This window comes from Falco rusticolus, chromosome 7, assembly GCF_015220075.1.
Source record: "Falco rusticolus isolate bFalRus1 chromosome 7, bFalRus1.pri, whole genome shotgun sequence".
NCBI classification, from domain to species: Eukaryota; Metazoa; Chordata; class Aves; order Falconiformes; family Falconidae; genus Falco; species Falco rusticolus.
Genome location: NC_051193.1, coordinates 43,831,744 through 43,853,340, shown reverse-complemented (window position 1 = coordinate 43,853,340; position 21,597 = coordinate 43,831,744). Strand labels below are relative to the sequence as shown.

General features: G+C 40.9%; 1 protein-coding gene across 11 annotated transcripts in view; it reads right to left on the bottom strand.

Moving 5' to 3' along the window:
• Positions 1–4,671: 4,671 nt before the first annotated feature.
• The window catches only part of FOXN3 (forkhead box N3), a 211,903-nt gene continuing 194,977 nt past the window's right edge, over positions 4,672–21,597 (bottom strand). For 8 of the 11 annotated variants that reach the window (XM_037394595.1, XM_037394594.1, XM_037394593.1 and 5 more), the window contains 2 exons: positions 14,640–14,663; positions 4,672–12,031 (listed from right to left, as the gene is read on the bottom strand). In XM_037394595.1, the coding sequence (XP_037250492.1) occupies positions 11,482–12,031; positions 14,640–14,663 (574 nt within the window). In that variant the 3' untranslated portion in view covers positions 4,672–11,481. The remainder of the gene's footprint in view (positions 12,032–14,639; positions 14,664–21,597) is intronic. The other 3 variants (XM_037394598.1, XM_037394602.1, XM_037394604.1) reach the window with 1 other exon arrangement.

The following is a 21,597-nucleotide window of genomic DNA, read 5'->3' as shown; positions in this document are numbered from 1 at the left end:
TTCTCTTGGATGCCTCAGGCAGCACCAGGATCCTCCCATGCTATCACCTTCTCCACCTTGGCAGCCAGTGGGACCTTCCCCTTCCCCCCTACCTTGCTTGCAAAGCTCAGCAGTTCAAAATGGCTGACAATGCTGTTTGCAGCCCTTTAGACACTATTCCCCAAATCCATTTTTCCTTTGCATGGTGGATCACCAGCTAGATCCTGCTGCAGGCACAGCTCCTCCCCACGGCTGTGCCAGGAGGAGAGCAGGCAGTGCCCACCAGGAACAGGAGTCAGGTCTTTCCTGGTGGATGATCTGCTTCTCACAATACTGTCACAGGCAAAGCTAGTTGCATTTGATTACACCCCAGGTAGCGTGGCTTCTGTAACTGAGATGGTGAATGAACTAGGTTGGAATAAGCAAGTGTATTAATTAGTATGCTGGTAGCAGAATAAAGCTATTTTTAAATCACTGAGCAGCACTACTCTTCACTATGATTGCAGAGATTATGTAAGATGATGATTAAAATCAGGTCCCTGCATCACAGACCAACCCGTGTTTTAGGGATGCAAAAACAAAGCTGCAAAGGAATGACCCTGTATTATTTTAAAGGCTGTTTGCCTGTCCTAATTAAGGGCAAAGCAGCCATGTCATCAACCTCTTTGTTGTCATTCTAACTCATCCCACTTTTTCTACTGTATTTTCCAATAAGCCATTTGTTTTTTAAGACTGGGTGTGTACATATGGAAATGTCGGCTCAGGAGGAATCTGCTGCGTCATCCCACAATGTGCAGCTGAGTTACAGAGTGTCCCTAACGAACAGCTTCTGACGCCAAAGGTGCATCTAGCAAGTGTTTCCTCCCTGTTTGTTGACGTACTAACATTCATTTTAAAAAGCAGGAGAAGAAAAATGTCGGGGCTATCTTTGTATTTTGTGTATTGCCTAATTGAAAACAGGTGAGGAGAAGTTGTGTCTCAGCAGCAGGAGGATACTGTATTTCAGGACTGAGCTACCAAAAAGGGCGCTGCTGTTTTCAATGACAGTTATTTGGGAAAAGCCTTTAGAAATTGACTGTCATTAAAGAGCTGGAGAGCACATCACTTATGATGATAAGCAGAGATTTTAAAATTTTGTGTTTACAGTCTCCTGCACTGTGATGCTCAGATTGCTATACGTACACAGTCATTATTTGATTTCTTACACCACCGTGAATAGCAGCACTGCTGATCAAATATAAAGTGGCAACCAATCCTAACACAAATAGAAATATAAACAAAACCTGCAGATTTATAGGCAATCAAAATTATGTCACGCAGTGTAAGATTAAAAGCAGGGGGTGTGTTTGTTATTAATTCTGACAGATGTTTGCTGCAGAGTGTTTTTCACAGAGTTTCTCACCATTGTTAGTCATCTGTATTTTACAATGAAGTTTAAAAACTCTTTAATTATCTTATTTACATTGAATGTGCCCAGTCAAAGCATCACACTGTGTTAAAGCTGAAGATTTATTCTTTTATAATATCTCTTCAAGAAGGAGACATCACAGAAACCATTGTTATTTCATTTCCTGGCATAATACAGGATCTGGAGTACATAGAACAAAGCCTTTTGTTGTTATTTACATTATCTTCTTTCTTTCTAGACAACTTCACGAGACAGCGTGCACACAAGTGGAAGGGTCAGATGCAGCCGCTTTACAGGTGAGCCTGCAGTGACAGATGTTGCTGGGTAAAGAAAGGGATTTATTGTGGAGGCCTCACAGACTTGGGCGGTTTGTGCGTATCCATTTTGTGCAAGGTGCTCGTTAGGTGCCTGCCCCTGCAAGCAGGCTGGGTGAGCCCAGGCACCCATTTTCCCTTGAGGGCCAGACCAGGCAAGGTCTGTCTTGCTCACTTGTTTGGGTCCTGGAAGCGTGGCCCCTCCGGCCACACAGCGGCTGAGCCTCTGCAAGGAGACGCATGGCTGCCCGGCAGTCTCAGTGGGAAGCTCCCTGCCTGCACTGCCTGGGCTCTTTGGACTTTGGTAGCCAAAACTTGGAATGTAAAACCACATAGTCCTATACACGCCCCGTGTTACATGCTTACCCAACCATACACACAACCACCACATCTATTTCTACAGGGTGAGGAGGGGCAGGAGCCCTACTACCATGCTTTACCTGGGGACTAAGGGCAGGCTGCTGCTGTTCCCTGGCCCTGTGTGGCCCCGAAGGGCTCCATCCCGATGGAAGCCATGGCACCTGCCCCCGGTGTGCAGACCCTGAGCGGGCTGAACACCACTGCCACCGTGGCTGAGGCGCTGAGGGACTGGGGCTGCGGGGGGCAGGAGGGGCCAGGCTTTGGCATGGGGGCAGCTGTGCCATCTGTGTGGGAGCTGGCTAGGAGCCACCCTGAGCCGGTCACTGCTGGTTCCAGCCAACTGAGAGCTGAGGTCACCAACAGGGAAGAACCTGCTGGGTGCCACCACTGCAGGCAGGCAGAGGAACAGGGCGCACTCCTCTTCAGGTAAAGCTAATCAAGGAGCCAGCAAATGGAGGTAGGCTGGAGAGCCACTTGAGGTCAAAAGGGGTCTGCGCAGCCCTGAGGGACTACTGTAGCCCATGGGCCACCCACGCCAGGGCAGGAATGCCCTGAACCGACTGCAGCCTGTAGGCAACGCATGCTGGAGCAGGGACACCCCTGAGGAAAGAGCAGGAGAAGAACCAAGTATGCCCAAGGTGGCAGGACAACCAGCAAAAGCCAGAGCAGCAGGAAGAGCCGGTACGTAAATCACTTCAACAGCTCTCTCACTTCAACAGCTCTTGCTGCCCGATGGCTTGCCAGAGGCTTTTTGACAAAGTGAGTATAACCCATGGTGGAAATAAGGCCAGTGAGGCTGCAGAGGAGGTAGGACAGGTGTTTATGTAAGTGGCTGATGGTGTCCTTTCTAAATATCCACACGAGCCACCAGAAGTCTTTCTAATGGGCAATGAAGTAAAACTTGCAACTTGAGACCATTTTGCCCATAACAGGAAAACTGCAAGGCTGCACAGAAAGCCTGTGGCACAACTGGAATTCACCATCTCTCAAACAGCATGGCTCATCTAAATGGTTTAAGGCCGTCATGTAATGCCCTATGCTGAAACAAGCCCAAGATCAGTGTCTTGGCAAGATTGCTGGCTTGCATATAAAGGCTAAAACATTTTCTGCAGAGGCGGTGGGTCTCCCTGGTCCTCTACACATCGCTACAGATCCATCCGCAGTCTGTGCTGTGTGATACTTGCTTAACCTGCAGCTGATGGGAGGGGGGATCCATTAGAGGAAGACGGTCCGGAGCACAGTTAAGTGTTTTTTCCTTCTCACCGGTGTCCTCTCCTTGGCCAAGTTTTTTTTCTGTCTCCTCTTTGTTCCCTTGCAGCGGCAGCCCTCGCTGAGGATAGGTTACAGGCTGAAACTTTTCCAAGCGACACATTGAAGCATTAATTGCCTGGTGAGATGTTGGGGCTGGGCATTTTTATGCTCTTTTGTGTGTATCTTGGACATTTGTTTCTTCTGCTCCCCGCCCCCCAGGACCTGTTTACATCCATCTTGCCCCTCAGATGCCTTCTGCAGTAGTCTCCAATACCAACCGCTCAGGATGGCGTCAAAACAAGCGAGGGGGACACTTACAGCTCCAGGTCAGCTGGAGTTCCAGCTTCAGGAGCCACATTCTCATTACACAGCCAAGAAACTGTTCTCCCCTGCTTCAGCAGCATCTCAGACCAGCTGTGGGAAAGATTTTAGTTTGACAGAAGAACAGGGGGACTTTTTTTTCTTAATTCTTTTAAAAGTTTAACACAGGCCTGTTCATAGAACACTTTTAAACCACAGTGTTTGGGAAATGATTTTATGTACAAGATTTTACTATTTGGTTTAATTTTGATTGGAGAAAGCTGAAAGGCAACTACAATTTTTTTATACAATCTATTATTCACCCTCTGAAGAGATGAGTTTTGCACTGTTTTCTTCAACTCTAGACTTGGGTTGGACTGCTGCATTTACACAGAGAGGCACCAAACAGGCTGCCTTTAGCACCAGTGAACAAAGAGTATTACTGATTCCTGCAACAGCTGAAGATTGACCAGGGGAGGCTCTAAGTATCTGAAGAGCAGGACACCTTCTAGGTGGTTACAGATTGAGTCAGTCGAGGCAACTAGCTTTGAAGCTCAGCTCTACAGGATTTCCTCCTGCAAAACAGTCCCTTCATGCTGCCAGGCAAAGGAGTAATGTGGCTAAAGAATCAGAGTCCTGGTGCTGCAGAAACCAGACTAAAGCCTGGGGAGGGTTGATGTAAAGATTAGGAAGCAGTTTTTCAGGATGTTATATATATATATATTGTTAGACATGTCTTATTACTGAATCGTTCCTGATTGTTGCCAATTTTTAACAAAAGATGCAATTCCCAGTGAAATCACTGTTTCCAGACTGCAAAACAGAAGAGAAAGGAAGATTGGGCCCTACCTTAACACCAGTTTAGTATGCCTAGCTATTTGCACATGACAGCAAATTAACATGAGCTAGTATCTACTGCAGTGAAGATACAGGTAACATCCCACAGGGGCTAGAACTATTTAATAAAGAAGGAATTAATTTGTAAAAAAAAAGAAAAATCATTGTTCCTCCTTAACATCTGGGCGTATTTTGAAGCCAATATTCACACAACTACAATAGTTCAATTGATGCAACTCAGTAATTTTTATTGCAACTGGAAGACAATACATCACAGAAACTTTATGGTAGGTTTTGGGAAGGTGTTATTTACAATAATAATTGATGAAATAGTTTGTCTTTGGCAATATGATTACACATCAAGAAAATGTAAAATGCAAGTATGCCTCTAAATCAACATTTTCATATTTCCTAAAGATCAGCTGATTGCACTTGCCTTCGGACTGCTCATTTAGGTAAACACAAATACAACTTAACATCACTGTTCATTCCTCATCACAGTTCTTATTTTAATATTGATGAAATTGGCAGTTTCAGACGCCAAGTACAGGAAAAAAATTGGCTTATCACTGTACTAAATTAACTTATTGGCCAGTTAAGGTCCTGTGACCCTTAAGCATCGATACTAAATCTCTTGGTCTTTTGATTGCTTTATCACTTTTTTTCTGTAAAACAAAATATTTCAGAAATTACAGATCAGAGTATAAAAAAAATGTACAAGTCCATAATGCTTTTCATACACACAGAAATCATTCCCCCCAACATTTTACATCAATGGCAGTTTTAAGTAGTGAGTGTGAATGATGCAGGCATGGAACTGGTTATCAAATACAGGTATGACTTTCAATTATTGTCCCACACACATACTCAGGAAATGTACAATGCTCTAGTAACTTAAAAATGTACTCAAGTTCAATGTCATCTGAATGAGAAAACAAGAGTCTTGGGATTTCAGGCCAGAGTAAACAAATGAAAAAGATTCCCATTTCTAGACTATCAGCCATCCCAGAATCCAGCACATAATTTCAGCATCCAGTAAAATCCCTCCTAGCACTGAGGGCCAACACAACTTGCCATTTATCCCTTAGACCCTCAGATGATGAGTTCCTGTAACTGCTGGCCTGATCCAAAGCCCAGGGAAATCCCCTGAAAGAAAAGAAGTGAAACAAAACCCTCTTCCACTGACTGTGAAAGGATGTTGTATCAGGTTGATTTCCCCCTCTTTGCAAAAGGAAATGTGATACAGTAGAAAAACCACTATATAGCTTCAGATAAATATACCTTGTTTCAACGCTAAAACAAAACAAAACCCAAACTCCCCAAACCAGGAAAGGCTACTTATTAGAACAACTCAAAAGTGACCTTTAAATCATTTCTGGTTTTAAATGTACACCTGCAAAATACAGCACCATAGACACATTAGGTTGAGACTTTTTTTTTTGGTCAGTGAAGCTAGTACTTGTTTGCTGAACTGTGGAAGAATTCTAAGTTCATGTACTTGATCAAAGATAAAGCAACCCAGCTGACAAGTCTCTGCTTAATTCAAGAATAACCAGTACTAAAAATAAAAATGCAAAAATAAGAACCCCTAATAAACCACCATCAATTAATACTTTCTAAATAAAAGGGGATTAACAGATGAATTCACAAATGTATGCAGATTTATACAGAACACTGAATGTTGTGTGTAAATCCTTCTAAACTCCAGCTCAAAACAGAAACACACAAAATGTATAGTTTGACTTACACATCCCATTTCAAAGGAGAAGAGACATCATTACAACTTGGTAACTGTGCTAATTGCAATATAAACCAAACAGAAATTCAAAGTTTGGCTGATAACTAAGAAGAGGGTTACCACTTAGGTTATATAGCAAAGTGTTGATGTATATTACATAGAGTAGTATAAATAATAAAAAAGTATTATTTAAATTAGATCACAGTGCTGCATTATGTGCATAACAGTGTTTGATATATTACTGGAGGGCTGTGAAGAACACTACTAAAACTTAACTGGTCAGACGGTCAACACTGATATTCTGTTACAATCAGGAGAATGTATGGTTCAAATGCTCTTTTGGTGGCAAAGTCAAGAAAACATTTCAAAATATTTCCCATAAAATATGCCAATGAGTTATTCAGGCAGTAGTGACATACCTGAAGGAGCTGGGCTTGCATTCTCCACCAGTGAAGTAAACTGCATTGCATCTGAAATTGGAAATGTATTCTCTCGATAGTTTTATTCTGATCCTGGAGCACGGTAATGTTTTCAAAAATGCCTAGGGCCAGATTCAAGGAAAAATGGTAATAGTGAAATAGTAAAGATTTCCATGAGCACTTGGGTGTCTGTAGCTCCACTGACTGCAAAGGAGATCAGACACCTTCAGATTCTAGAAAACCTCAGATTGTGCCTAGCTACATCTTTAGATGATTTTGGAGCCAAAATCTCAGTGAAAATCAATCACAGCTACCGAGAAACTGGGACAAAGCGTTGTTTTGGTGATTTTATCCCTGGTGCCATTTGGCGCACAATTAGGATTTTGTTCTCTGCTAAAGCAGTGAAGAATGCAGCCCCCAGCATTTCTCTGTAACTTTTCCAAAGGCAGACAGTAATTCAGCTGAACGCTGGGAGCCTATGAGCCTCCTTTGAGATTCCCTTCTCCCCTCTAAGAGAGGACCAGAATATGGACCTCGAGTGCCAGAGAGAAAAGAACACAGTCACAGGACAGCTCCCTAGTCCTCCACAGCACCCCTCCTCACTCCCACATCAGGCTCTTCAGCTGTGAAACCCTGTGAGCTTGGTAGAACTACTGCTGGTTTTGCCAGGAGAAGATCAGAATCAGACTGCTTTCGGAAACAGTTATGGAGTGATACTTTAAAGCTATTCAAGACCTGTGTTTGAATTTTTAAATGCAGGCCTAATCTGCCTCAAAATGCAGCAGGACATCCAATTGCTCGCAGAATGCAAGCACAACCATCGGATTTCACCTCCCTGCAGATGCTGGTGAAATCTGCTTGTGGCATTAGTTAGAGCCTGCATGAGCTTCCCACTGCAAAAGGCATATTCCAAAGGAACCCGACATGAAGTCCAGCAACCCTCACAACTTATGCCTATATGAAACTCACCACTGCATGCTTGCTGACCTACAGGGATTCCCCTAGCCGCCACCAGTCTTGGAGAAACACTAATTTGGCAATACTGATAGAGTGAGGAAAGTGGTAAGTCAGAGATTTGACAACTTCTCACCCCAAAATGGCTTAGTAAGGAGAGCGAACAAGCAAAACCAAACTACCTCATGTCTGGCAAGTGAGAAAGCTTGTAATACAGTGCAATTACCACTCCATTTTGACATCACTCAGTCAAAGTAGAGACATCTGGATTGGAAAGCTGACATATTTTTTGGAAAACAGATCGGTCTGAATTCTTATTAAAAAAGACAACTTCTCATACAGAGTAGAACCAGTTCTGATAAAGCTGCCATTGTCAGCCAGGCACAAAAATGGCTTAAAAGGTGACTCCTAAATATTTTATACAAATCCAAATCATGTACTTCTCATCAATAGTCAGAGCAAGGGTCGATAAGGACAAGTTGTTTTTAAACTCCACAATCTGTTGATGGCATTAGCCTTCAGCCAAACTACTAGTTCCTGAATGTAACTTTGTGAACTCCCACTCAATAATACCACCTCAGCAGATCAGACTAGGAGCAACAAATTTTATATAAAAATAGATGCTTGCCAACATTTTAGGTTTACCAGCAAGTATATAAAGGAGTTGTTGAAGTCTTAGATTATATATGTATCTCTATATATCTGTGTGCATGTGTAAAAAGATAACCTGTCTAATTAGATATTTATGCAAAATGACTGTTTTCTAAGGTGAGTAATACTACTGGTAATTACATATTTAGCCACCAAGAGTCCACATTAATGAATGGTACTTGTTGAACAGATACCGATCTCATTTGCGCTGACGCACTACAACCAGTGAAGCTGCTCTGGAATCAGCATTGCAATATGTGGACAGAACCTGGCCACCAGTACAACACTGCATCGCTTTCTCTGAAGGACAGAGATGGCTGAGCCACACTTTCGGTGTATTTTCTGCCACTCATTTGATTTTCCACGTTGCCTTTTGATAAATATTAAACCGCTCCCGAGCTGGTACAACTACTCATTAATGAGCAAAGCTGTGGCATTTTGTAGCATTTTGTATTTCAAATTATGCTCCTCAAAGTCCAGAAAAAGATGAAAGGACCAAGTTTGCTTGTCAAGGGGTTGTGTGGTTCACTGTCCGTGGACTCTGGCTGTAGGGAGCGTGGACCTGGGAAGAAGCCAATTATCACAGTCCAGTGACACAAGGGAAAAGTATGGCTCATTCATCTCTGTGCTACCTGGCCAAGGGACTGGTCCTTCCTGTTTTCCCCATCTTTATCTTAAGGGCTACAGGAAGCCCACAGAAGTTAGTATCTATGTACTCCCAACTTAACTAATCTTGGGAAACAACCCTGCAGGCCCTCAGCAAAGCGAGGGGAGCACAGGGCTGTGCCTTGCTCTCTCCTTCCTTATCTGCATAGCTGGCAGTTGTGCTGGGCTCCAGCAGCTGTCAGGCAGCTCCTGGATCCCAGGACATGCTGGGTGAGATAGGAGGAGAGGCACCATTTTCCTGCGCTGCCTCTAGTGTGGCCCTGGTCTTCACATGACAAAAAGCTTGTGGAGCACAGGAACCAGGTCCAGACCAGCCCGCTCTTCAGTCCTTCCACTTCCTAACCAAACACTCACCAGGGGCATCTCCAAATGCGATTTTTAGTTCACTGAGCGGAAAGTAAAACCCTTCTCTAACTCACTCTTCATAAACTAGATCCGTCTTGGTGAAACTGCTGCCTGTAACAGTTGTAAATATGAAACTGTATTATTTTTAGAAACAGACCATTTTGTTCTGTTCAGTGGTTGGTTCCTGGGATTTTCTTCTTGTCTCTAGTACATTCTAAGTGTAGAATTTTTTATGCCAAATTCATGAATCCAAGTGAGAGAGACTGTCTTCATTTACTTCACAGCTTCCCTCTGCTGTAGGGATCTCCAATATAATAGTTGTCATTACCAGGAGAGTAGCACTATACCGGAATCACACTCTCTGTAACACTGGTTTTTCTCTGTATACCTCAGTAAGGCTCTTTACTAACTTAATTTTCTCATGGCAAATTAGCAAAGCTATTTTCTTGTCTACTTATTCCTGAATGAAATCAGAGAGTTTTCCTTAATTAACCTCCCATTATTCTCTTGATTCTGTCATACACACTCACTACTAAATTTGCCCTCAGATTATTGCGTCATGTTACACATGTACAGACGAAGAAAGGACACACTTTTACTTTTTTTTTTTTTTAACAGAAGTAGGGAGAGGGGGGCTGAATGTGCAGACAAGGCAGTATAATTCAACCATCCAAGCCCTACCAGAGCATGAAGATTTTATTTTTTAATATTGCAGAGTAAGTTCCCCAACAGTCAGTGTTTGTCCCTGAAGAAGGTTAAACCTTAAACACCTGCTTCAAAAAAACCCCAACAACAACAGAAAAAAGAATCAAAACAAAAACAAAACAAAAAAAATAAAACCCAAAAAAACAAACTCTAAGCCTAAGGGCTTAAAAATTAGAGGCATAGCCTTTTTCTCTATTTTCTATATTTATATGAAAATAATTCATGCTTCATGCTAAATACATTATTTACCTTACAAGAACTTTGTCATCTTTGAATAAAAAAAATTGTTTGCTTTTTGTATCCCCCCCCCCGCCCCTCCCAAAAGGAATCCATGCAATGTGGATCAAATTTCTTCTGCTGGCTACACTGGTTGAATCTGGAAATCTGTTGTCATTTTTGCACAGACGAATCCTGACTGACAGTAACTGCACACTCATTTCTGAGGGCAGTGTAGGAGCTCATTTGTTGAACTTCCGAATTTTACTGTTCACCAATATGCTTTCCTTTTATTTTTCAATACAGAGTACTACTAATGGCAGGTTTTGTAGCTTTGTTTCCCCATTTAGATCAAGGATTTGATCCACAGAAAAAGATTCTGATGTATTTCCTTCCTTAATATCTACTGTAATTTCTTAGACTTGATTGCTTTTCACTCAGGCAGTTTAGAAGACATAGCTTGTTTTTCCCTATTACTATTATTTTTTGCACGCAGTGCCAATCTTCAGGCTTATGGCTTTTTGAACATTCTTTTAATTTACTATAGAAGACAGAATTCAACGATTTACGATGTTACTAACAGTGACACCCCCACCACCACCACATTTCTTCACATAATTTCACTGAAACCCATTGCATACATAGTTCAAATTTCCCCAAACTTAGTTACCAGTCTTCACATTTTGAGCCACATATAGTACGTGAAGCACTAAAAGTGCATTATGGTTTGCGCAGTTGCCACCAGTGGCTGTCCAAAGACTTCTATGGCACAACATATCGAAGTGCCACTAGATGGTTCTTGGTTTGGTGTTGAGAAGTGCGTGCCTCCTCTTTCCCCCAAATCTCTTTATTCACATTCACTTCTAACCCAACCATAAGGCCATTAAAAATTCTTAAGGGCCAGGCCTGAATGATTACTAAATTATGCACAGCTCTTCTAGTATAAGAGGGATTTCCAAGTGCCCAATTTTACTCCCATCACATTAATGTTGATGTCACTGCATATTCAACCATGCATTTTTGACAAGCCGGAGAAAGCAATGGCGATTTTGGCTTTTATTTTTGTTAACTTTTTGTCTTCAGGTATTGAAAAGCTTTTGTAAATTAGCTGAGTGTCAGTATGAGTTCTATGGCTTCAATCTCCTTTAAAAATAAAAATCTTAAGGGTCCAAAAAAAAAAAAAAAAAGAAAAAAGAAAAAAGAAAAACAAACAAACCAAAAACAAATAGAAAGAAAAACAAAAAAGGAAAAAAATTGCTGATATTGCCACAAATCATTAGAATTCACCTGACGTGCTGAAACAAAACTTTGTAAGTTCAAACAAATCATTGATTTGTTCTAATTTTTTGTGGTTTCCTTTTGCTCTTTCTGCCCCTTTGCCGTCCGATTGGTGATGTTGTTCAAACAGGATCGAATTCCTGCTAAATGCAGAAGTGATCCTGCTGCTTCTTTCATCTCCTCATCGTCACTCTCAGGGGGCTTTTCTGTACGTCTCTTTTTAAGAGGCAGTGTGTCACTTGGTACTTTTTTCGCCTTCATTAAATGTTGCCTTTTCTTGTGCTGGGATGCATACCCACTGTCAGCTAAAGAATCCTTGGTCTCCTTTCGATTTTGCTTTTTGTCCTCCTCTTCTGTTTCACTATGGCTCTCGTGGCTCTGGAAGCTAACTTCACTTCCTTCACTGCTGTCTTGGCTACCTTTAGTTGCAAATTCATACTGGTCATCAGCAGAGGAAGAGGAAACGGAGTCACTAGCAGGTGATGTGCTCCTGTGGTTGGAAGATTTGGCACTGCTGTAGTTGTGATCCTCCTTTGGGTCACCACTAACAACTGGAGAGCCACAGGACTGTTCACTTTCTGTCCGCATCCGGCAGTTTGTTATTCCATTCCTGTAAAAACAAATCGAAGCAGTCTTAGAAGCCACAGAGATGTGATCCCGCTTCAGCGCAAAAGATGATAAAACCAACTGACAGATAATCTAAAATCATGACTATCAAAGTAATGTCCATGCAAGCTGATTTCAAAGCCCGACTCAAATTGCTTGTGGATTGGACTCTACACATGAAACAAGCCAAAAGACACATTAACAGCACAAGAGGCAGGAGCAAGTAGGGGATGGTTACAAATAAATCATGTCTGAACAGTCCTGATTTGCATTTCAACTAATAGTTTACACTTGAAAAAAAAACAAACCCAAAACCAAACCACATTATTTTACCTACTGGATATTAAATAAACTCTGATGAGTTGCATAAATATCCTCTTTCCTTTTCCACATAAAACGACCAAAAACATGGGGAAGAGACACTAGCTTTCTGGAATACTACTTTGCCTCTTCTGAAAGACTCTTTTCCAGCTCTAGCAGTCCAAGGGCAGGAGGAGATGCCTCACCTGGAAGTAGCACAGCTTCCATTTAGGACTCTTGACAACAGAAGGAGCAGCCAAATATAAAACCTAGGTCCAGTCACATTTCTGATTGTGATCAGTTTATGACTAATCCTAAGAGCTATACAATCTTAAGCCACTAGCTGCCAACAAAACGTGTTTAAAAACGTGTTTAAAAACAAATAGTAGAAAAAAAATAATCTGTTTTTGTGCTAGAATTAATTTTTCCCTTTGGTTTTATGGCACTTGGTGCTGTGGAAACTACTGCAGCACAATATATTTAAAAACTAACAGTGCCCCTTTCTGCATTGAGAAGTGTTAGAGCATTGCCACTGACGTACAATACAGAATACAATGCCTGCAAGAAGAGGGGACTGAGCCTGTGCAGTGCCTAACTCCCGCTAAAAAAGAGAGGAGGATGATCATCCAGTAAAGGTATCATCACTGCCACACACCACTTCACCAGCCTCGAACCCCTCTATCAGTTAAAAGACCCAAACAACAAACAAGCAAGACTGTTTAAACTATCACATGACAAAATGCTGTAAAATCTACTCTTGCCGTCTTCATGCTATCACTAGAGTGTTTTTGCACACTCAGGGCAGTGCTGGATTAAAACCTCTTCTTAAATGCACACACTGAACATAGATATTTCTTAAGAGGAATGGCACAGTGGCAAGTCCACAGTATTACTGCTCTTCTACTTAAAAAATGAGAAAGTGCTTTAGGTTTTAGGGCATGGACCTCACATCTGGCATCTTTATAGAAGAAACAGCTGAATATTATCCATTTCTGAAAAGTAAGGCTGAAAGGTGGAAAAAATAAAGGTGGTACATTAATTCCACAGTTCTTATTCATCTAAACGTTCTTGTCTGTAGAGCCTGCTGAAATAAGAAACAGGCTTTTGTGAACCAGGGACAGGGCAATGCTAAAAGGTAGCAAATTCACCAGTCATTCCAAATGTTCTTATTTACAGTATTTTCAAAAAATATATATATAATAAAAGGCCAGTTATTAGCAAAGAAAGCCTCTTGCCAACCTCTTTTGCTCAACAAAATTATTTTCCCCTAGATTTTTGAGTAGCTTTATGATCCATAAATTATATACAGAACCCAGAAGGAATACACAAAGCTTCTTCAATTATTAATAACTAAATGCAATGTCATTCATGATTGTGCAGCAAGCCAGCTGCATTTACTCTGTGATGGTTTACCACTGCAGGGGTTGTCATTATAGGATGCTAAATGCTTAAAAGAAGAAATCATCCATACTAAACTAGTTGTAAGGTGAATTTATAACCAACTCCTTAAGATCAGTCATTACAAGGAAGCATGTAATGCATTTTAAGTGACAGATTCTTCATTTTTAGGGTAAATTTACATTTAAAGATGTTAAAAATTATCATAAATTAGCATAAAATTAAAGTTACTTGATTTTACTGTGCAGCTAATAGTCAAAGCAATGTGGCTCAATAAAAATCACATGCTACTAATTTTCCATTAAAAATAGCAATAAGTTGTTGCTCCAAGGAAACAAATACAGGACAGAATAGGTGAGAACTCAAATGGAATTCCTGCTGACTAGGTTATTGGTGAACAAGGCTTCTAACAGATGGGATTTAAATCAAGATGCCCATTCTCATATGATTGGATCTACTCCTATTAGTTTGTACTGAGAGACTATCCGTAACAGGAAAGCTACAGTTCCACGGAGAAGAGCAACCATGTGTCAAAAAGACATCCCTGATCTGCCCTGCTCTTGAGTGTTTAGTGTTTGCTTTTACATAAAGGGGCTACAATTTGGATCCAAAAGCTCTGCCTGTGGGACTTACTCCAGATCCCAATCCTTTCAAAGCAGCATAAAAATAGAACAGGCCTGGGGATTACAGACACAATGTCCCATGGGAAGGTGTACTACTATGGGGTTAGCATCCCACAGGGAGTGACTGCAAAACAAAACTGAAGTCCACAGAAAAGTGCAAAAAAGAAATCACTTTAAAAAAATGGGAGGAAAGGGAATACCAAAACACTTCAGAAGAAAGGCATCTATGGTGGAACTGGTCAGGAAATGGATAGCATTTGCATCTCAGAAAAATCTTTGGTTTTCACTTACATTTTGAAAGATTTCCAACCAGTTCTGCTTGGGGAAATAAAGAAGGAAGAGAAAGAAGGTCAAGGAGAGAATTAGCAAAGGACATTTGCAGAAATGAAAAAGTTATACAAGCAGAGTGTTTAGGATATTCACAAAGTCAAATACCCTGAAAGTAAATTAATCTGGTATGTACCTTGATATGCAACAGCTCAAACATAAGATATGAAGAATTACTTATAATTGATATTAGTAGATTTTTAAGAATGGAATAAACAAATACCTAAACCATTCACGTTCCACACGCACTTCCGAGGCATTTTAAAGCTTTATATTGCTCTTATACAGTCACTCACTGAGAAACGAATCTGTGATCTACTTAGTTCACTCTAGATCATCAGCAGACCGAACTCCCCTGGGTTTCAGGGGACAGGTTTTGGCCAGCTGAAATCTATTTTTGCCTGTAGGTCTGGTTGTAACTCTAACTTTGTTACTGAAACAATAATAGATTTTTAAAACAAGCACTTGCTCTGATGTCTGGATTATTTTTAAATTACAGAGGGGAAGAAAAGCTATTTAAGAATTCTGTGCTTGCTATAACAATGAGCGGAAATTAACTTCAAGTAATACCTTATTTTTTCATTCAGAGCTTTATTTCAATATTTTCACATTTTAAAGCAGTGGTTTGCCCTTTCAGGTTAAGTCCATGGGACAGTCTCTAGACCTTTTCATCCTACTGACATGGACGATTTTATTTGCTTGAGGTATCTTAACCAGAGTTATACAGATAAAAGTACCACACAGAGATTCTTGTTAAAACATTTCAGCTGTAGCACCATGACACAACAACCCTCAAGTACTGCAGAGGTTAAGTCTGGACTTTTGAAAGCCCAACTCCATTCCCACTGTTAATGGATAGAGGTCTGCTACTCATGTTGTTAGGAGCCAGATAGGACTCACAGCAGCTGGATCTCAAATCAGTAAGGAAATGATGTCCTTTGCACAGTGTTAGCTCCTCTGCCTTTCACAGGGATCTTCCTCAGGATGAGAAAAAGTAAGTCTCAGTCATTTTACTAAAGGCAGAGATGATCTTCCTTAAATTTCTCTACTAGCTTTAAAAGAAGATAGTTAATCACATTTTGTTTGCAAAATGGCAAAAATTTTGCTGAAAAATACTTACTGTATTCTACACCAGACATGAATATATTCCTTTGATTAACAAAGCAAACCTATATGGAATTTAAACATCACCTTAATCTATCTCTGATCCTTCTGGATGACAGCTATTGTATACTCATACGTGACAGTTTTGGTATGTAATTGGAAACAGCCAGTTAAAAGATAGAAAGCAAGCAGTACAGGTAAGCTCGGTTTGTGGATTTTGACAGGTTCCAGGTTTGCTAAAAAAAAAACAAACAAAAAACCAAAACCAAAAAACCCCCCCACACTTTTTTACTATACAGGTAACATAATTTCAAAGGGAAATCCAGGACAGTCAGAACTTTTAGCTACAGGTAGTTGAACTGTTACTTAAAACCACTACATACCAGCAGACAGGAGGATGAGCAAGCAAATGAAAAGTGGTGCTCACTTGCTGTATGATGAGATTTTATCAGGGGTTATTGAGTTAAAAGGCAACAACAAGTTGGTCACACTATTGACAGAAGCTCTTACAAAGGTACTTCACAGCAGTAATTGTATGCAAAGGACCACAGTAAATGGGAGCCACAGACTGCCAGCAGAAAGAGCACTCTGTCAGTATCAACAGCAGGTCTGAAGTTAAGACAAACGCAGCCCTCTGCATTTTGCAAAAAACAATAATCAAGTCAGCCAGTATTTCTGTCCTTTAGTTACTAAAGGATTCCTTCAGCTCCCAAGGATAACTCATCCTGCCTGTTACAGGTGGGAAGGGGAATGCAATGCACAAAGGTGACTTGGGGGTTGTTAAGCTGATCATGCCAGTAATAAGCAAGAACATTAAGAATATACAGTAAAGAATTTATAAAAGGAAGAAACTATCAGTTCCTTTACCTAAGCAAAAATAATCATTCATAGATAACAATTTTACTTATGCTTTGGCATCTGTGCTTCACATGTTACTTATGTTTGGTTTATTTAATCACTGCTTGAATAGCTGCTTCAAGGGAGGTGAAAGTAAGCAAAAATAAAGCCAGCATAAGAAATAGCGACCACAATGAAATCTAGGCCTGAGAAATAATTTAGTAATTGCCCTATAAATTTATAGTGAAAATACTTATAAATAACAATCTTCCATCTTTAAATAAAGTTAGGCACAAAACTCATTCTTGTCACACCCCAAAGATCAGGAGCTGCACAAGGAACTGTAGCATTAATAGCAGAAAAGATATTTTAAAATTGGCTCATGATGAAGTAGGTGAGGTTTGTTAGTGTTGCTTTTTTGTTTTTTAAATGGTTTAATTTTTTTCCCCAAAAGAAAGAAGAGCAGTAGCTCTGCCAGTGCAGATGCACTTGCTTTCCCTAGGAAGAGGGAACATTTTTGCCTTGGAAACTTGAATGGAAATTTTTTTTACTTAGGAAATTCCTTGTGTTTGCAATTTACACATAACTGTGAAATTCCTTGAGAAGCTACAAAATGTTTGCTGAGAAAGAAGAATTGGAAAAAAAAAACCCAGAGGGAAAAAACCAGAGTAATTTCCCATTAGTTTTTATTTTTAACCTGCAATAATTTAAAAACCCAACGTATTTCTAATAAACACTACCAAAAGTAATTTAACCTATTACCTAGGCATAAGTGGCATATAAAAAAGTTCTGCCAAAGTTTTCAATTAGCCTGAAACAATAGCTTGGATTAATTCTGGGGAAGTGTGAGCTAAAAAAGGCAGTTAAGCAATGAAGTCTGTGCTATCCTCCATCCTGACATTTCTGACGCATTGACAGGGAATGGCAAATCCAGCCAAAAAGCCTCTTTCCTGGGACTGGCTCCGTTTAGCTCTTCCCAAATCCTAAAGGTTTTACTCACTCCTTAAGGTTTCCCACCAAGGTGGCTGTGAACTCTCCTTCCCTCTTTTTCACCTTCATTTCATGTGCATTTGCTGGCTAGCGTTATGGGATGGGCTTTTCATTTGGCCTTCCCATCAGAACAGACTACTGAACAGGCCATTAATCCCCGCTGGCCAGGACTAACAGCACCTTAAACTGGTCAAAAAAATAGGGAGGCATGGGCTGCACCGTACAAAACGCACTGAACACCAGAGCTTGGTAACCCCGGGATTCACTGGGAGCCCATCCAAACGCTGCTCAGCGGCCACTGTAGTGGTGAATATCTGAGGCAGAGGAAAATAAAAAAGGCCTTAATACATAAAAATTACCACAGGTATTTTGTAAAACATCTTTTGCAGAATAACCTGGACCAAATTACAAGGTCTATGTCACAGAGCTGGTGAGATTGTCTGTGCACTGAAATTCAGTCAGCCTCACCTCAGTGGATCTGCCTGTATCAGGCAGACAAGCCTTGGGCTCAGCAGGTCCGCTGCAGCGCGTGGTTCCTGGACATAGACAGAAACCACTCATACGCTATGGATAACAAGAAAATCACAGGCACCATGGAGGAGGTTGCCTACTAAATGTTCTGAAAGCATAGTTACAACAGCTCTAATATTATATCAGCTTCCAAGTTTGTGCTCTTCCAAAGGGTTGCTGTAACTACTAACAACTTACTCATGTGGAAGGTGATTATATACAGTAGAGCTTCTTGCACCTTGCCAAGATGCACATTCGCAGATGCACTGGCCACTTTGATAAAGACTATGCCTACTAAAGTGGACACAGAAATCCTCCTAAGTAAACATTTAGAAGGTATTTTCCAATGAATGTACAAACAAGAGCTCACCTTCAAAGCACAACCAACTCCTTGCTGCATGCAAGGTACCACTGGCTTTGCTTGCTTTCATTTAATGCCTTTGTAAGTCAGTATTTTCTCTTCTACATATCCAGACTATCATGGCATTTGCTTTTGGATTCTCTCAGGGAACTGTATGGGGATATGGTCTGCCAAAAATATGTATGATGGATCTCATGTTAGAGACATGCTACACGCTGTGCAGCTTTGAAGCATTATTTTCCCCTGCTGTTTTCGGGTGGGTCTTAAGACTTGTCAGCCACAACATGGAAAATATGGATGGTAAACAAGCTAAAAGTGGTGTGAATAAAGTAAATAAAAAGCTACTGTCAAAACACATCCAATTATGCTCTGCTGTGGAGATTTAACACCAGAGGTTGACTTTCAAAGTAAAAATAGTGTGGGATGCCTTTTCCATTTGTAGATTAGTTTGGAATGAAAGGCCTATTTGTGCAATTTAAGCCAAATGCACTACAATACAATGATGTTCTCCTCAATTGCTATCCTTTATTCATGGAAAGTGGTGGATTCATCATGTTTGTTAAATACTTTTCAATAGGGTTTTTTAATTCAAACTACTTAATTCAATTGTACTTTATTTTACATATAAATAATATATGTAATTATGTAAGAACAGCAACACATTGATACCTTGTGCAGGAACAAAATACACTAATACATTCAGTCACACTGTTGAAGTATAGTACAGTAAACTTTCCAGCTGATGGGAGCTAACGCATCAGAAATCACAGATTTCAGCACCTTTGTCCAGTGCTATGGTTTTGGCCTCCTTTCTGAATAACAGATTAATTGAAACACTCCACCTAATTACAAGTGCAAATTTAACCCAAGATCAAACTTTTTGTTACTGTTTTGACACTAATGGCAGTCCACACAACAGGACTGCAAGTTATCCCCAAGCAGTTTGTGGGACCACAAAACCAGACTATTAATATACTGAGGATATAAACTTGAAATGAAATCCAAGAGCTTAGACAGCAAGGAAGCACCAACAGAAGACCAGCACCTTACAGAAGAACCTGTAACTCCTACATGTGGTAACTAAAGAAAACCCGTTAAGAAACGTTATTTATTATGCAAGGATCCACTACCAAGAAAATACTAGAAGTCAGTCCCCTACATGAATGATGAAACCCACCGTTTTTTGGTGGTTTTAGGCCTTTCTTTTAGAGCACCAAAGGAACTCTTCTCAAGAAAATACACATTTGAGTAAACACTTGTTGGAAAGCTGTCTGGCTTCTCAATATATAGGCAGAGGCACATAATTTCTGCATGTAACTGTACCACCTCCTGGGGCTGCCCAGCAGACCTCCCTACTGGTAAAAACTGCTAGGGGAACTCAACCTCCCTACACCTGAACAGGCCTAAAAACACCTCCTGCCACCCTGACCGGAGCATCTCCCTCTATGCAGGAATGACAGCTCCCTGTGAGCAGTACTCCTACTCTTAACTGCAAAAGGTGGCGGCTGCATGGACGCTGTGGTAAATTCCCCCTACTACGCATGGTAAGCAGAAGTTACTCTGATGAGATGCCATGAAAGGTCCACACCACAGGTCCTGTTTAGCCTTGTATATCTGAGTAGAGGGGTAAGAACTGAGAATCAAGAGCAGAATCTTTGACAGCCTTGAGAGGACCAGATGATGTTCTAAGTGGCACTGTGCACCCAGACCGACCTTCCTGAAGAAATTCTGAATCTTATTATCCCTGAAAGAAACAAGACAAAACTGCCTGCTGAACTTGCTGTTGCAGAGGCCCCTACCTTCTCAAAAGCTTTCAAAGCCCCTTCTCCGCCTCCTCCCCCTTTTCAAAAATTAGAAGAGGGGATATTACAGAAGCCCTTAAATATAAGCAGACATCATGCAGCCCAGGAATGTATTCATAGCAAGCTATTTCTAATACTGCCTAAGGCTGGAAAAGAGAACAAAAAGAATTAGAAATGTCTGCATTAACTAATTATAAATGCTTTTCTTTCAGACAGAGCAAAAAAGAACATAAGCAAGGGAGGTGTAAAATCCCCTAATTTCCCAAATCTACATTAGCAGGATGCTAGTAAAGATCCTGTTCTACCTGCTGGGAAAAAACATGAGAAGTAGTCCTCCAAAAACGCATAAAATTTAACTATATACAGCCTTACAGCACAGCAATTTGAGGATGCCTACACAGAAGGAAGTTTTCAAGTGGCCTGGAAGGAAAAACAGTTCTATCTCCTCCTTGAGATTATGAAACAGGGTCTAAGCCAGGAGATGCAGATAAACTCAAGAGAGAATATTCAGTCATCCATATAGCTTGGATACCTCATAAAAATTATATATAATTAATGAACCAGTAGTCCCACAGCTCTGCAATCCCCACTGGAGCAGAATACAAGTCATGGCTAAAGCCAGCGGCAAAGCTACTGAGGATGGCTGACCTCCACTGCTAGCAAGGCCAGGCTGTGGCAAAGTAAGATGGAGAGGAACTCTGCAGACTTCTGGAGGATGACCCTCAGGGTTTCATCCCTTCAGCAGAGCAAATGTGAAAAACAGCTGAAACAGCTGCCCATCAAAAAACCTACTAATTTTATTCCAATTAGTGTCTTTCCCCCTATGCATTTTAAGCATCAAGAGTATATGAAATGTCATAGGTTCTCTATTGGATGGAAATACTGTATCCGAAGGGCTAGGCACTGATTTTGAAAAGGGATAAAAAACCAAAAAGCAAATGGGAAAAAAATAACCAAGTAAATAGTAACAGAATAAGTAGCTATAAAGAGACTTTATTTCACTGCCTTACAGCCCAGAGGGTGTGATTAGAACAGCCCAGCAAAGCTCGGTCAGCACTAATTACTACACCCCACCCAGAATGCCCAACTGCCTGAGCTGAAACTTTTGCAGATACTGAGAGTTCTGAAAGAGAAGGGCACTGACAGCACATTCGACCAAATTAATCTCTGTTGCGACTGACTGGAAAGAGCTACAGCTAAGGCAAACTATTCTTCCGCCAAAAAACCATCACTGCCTTAAACAGAGCAAACCATTGAACCACAGTTCTTACTGCCATCACTAGATGTCTCTTACTGCCCTGCCTTCTGAAAAAGTTGA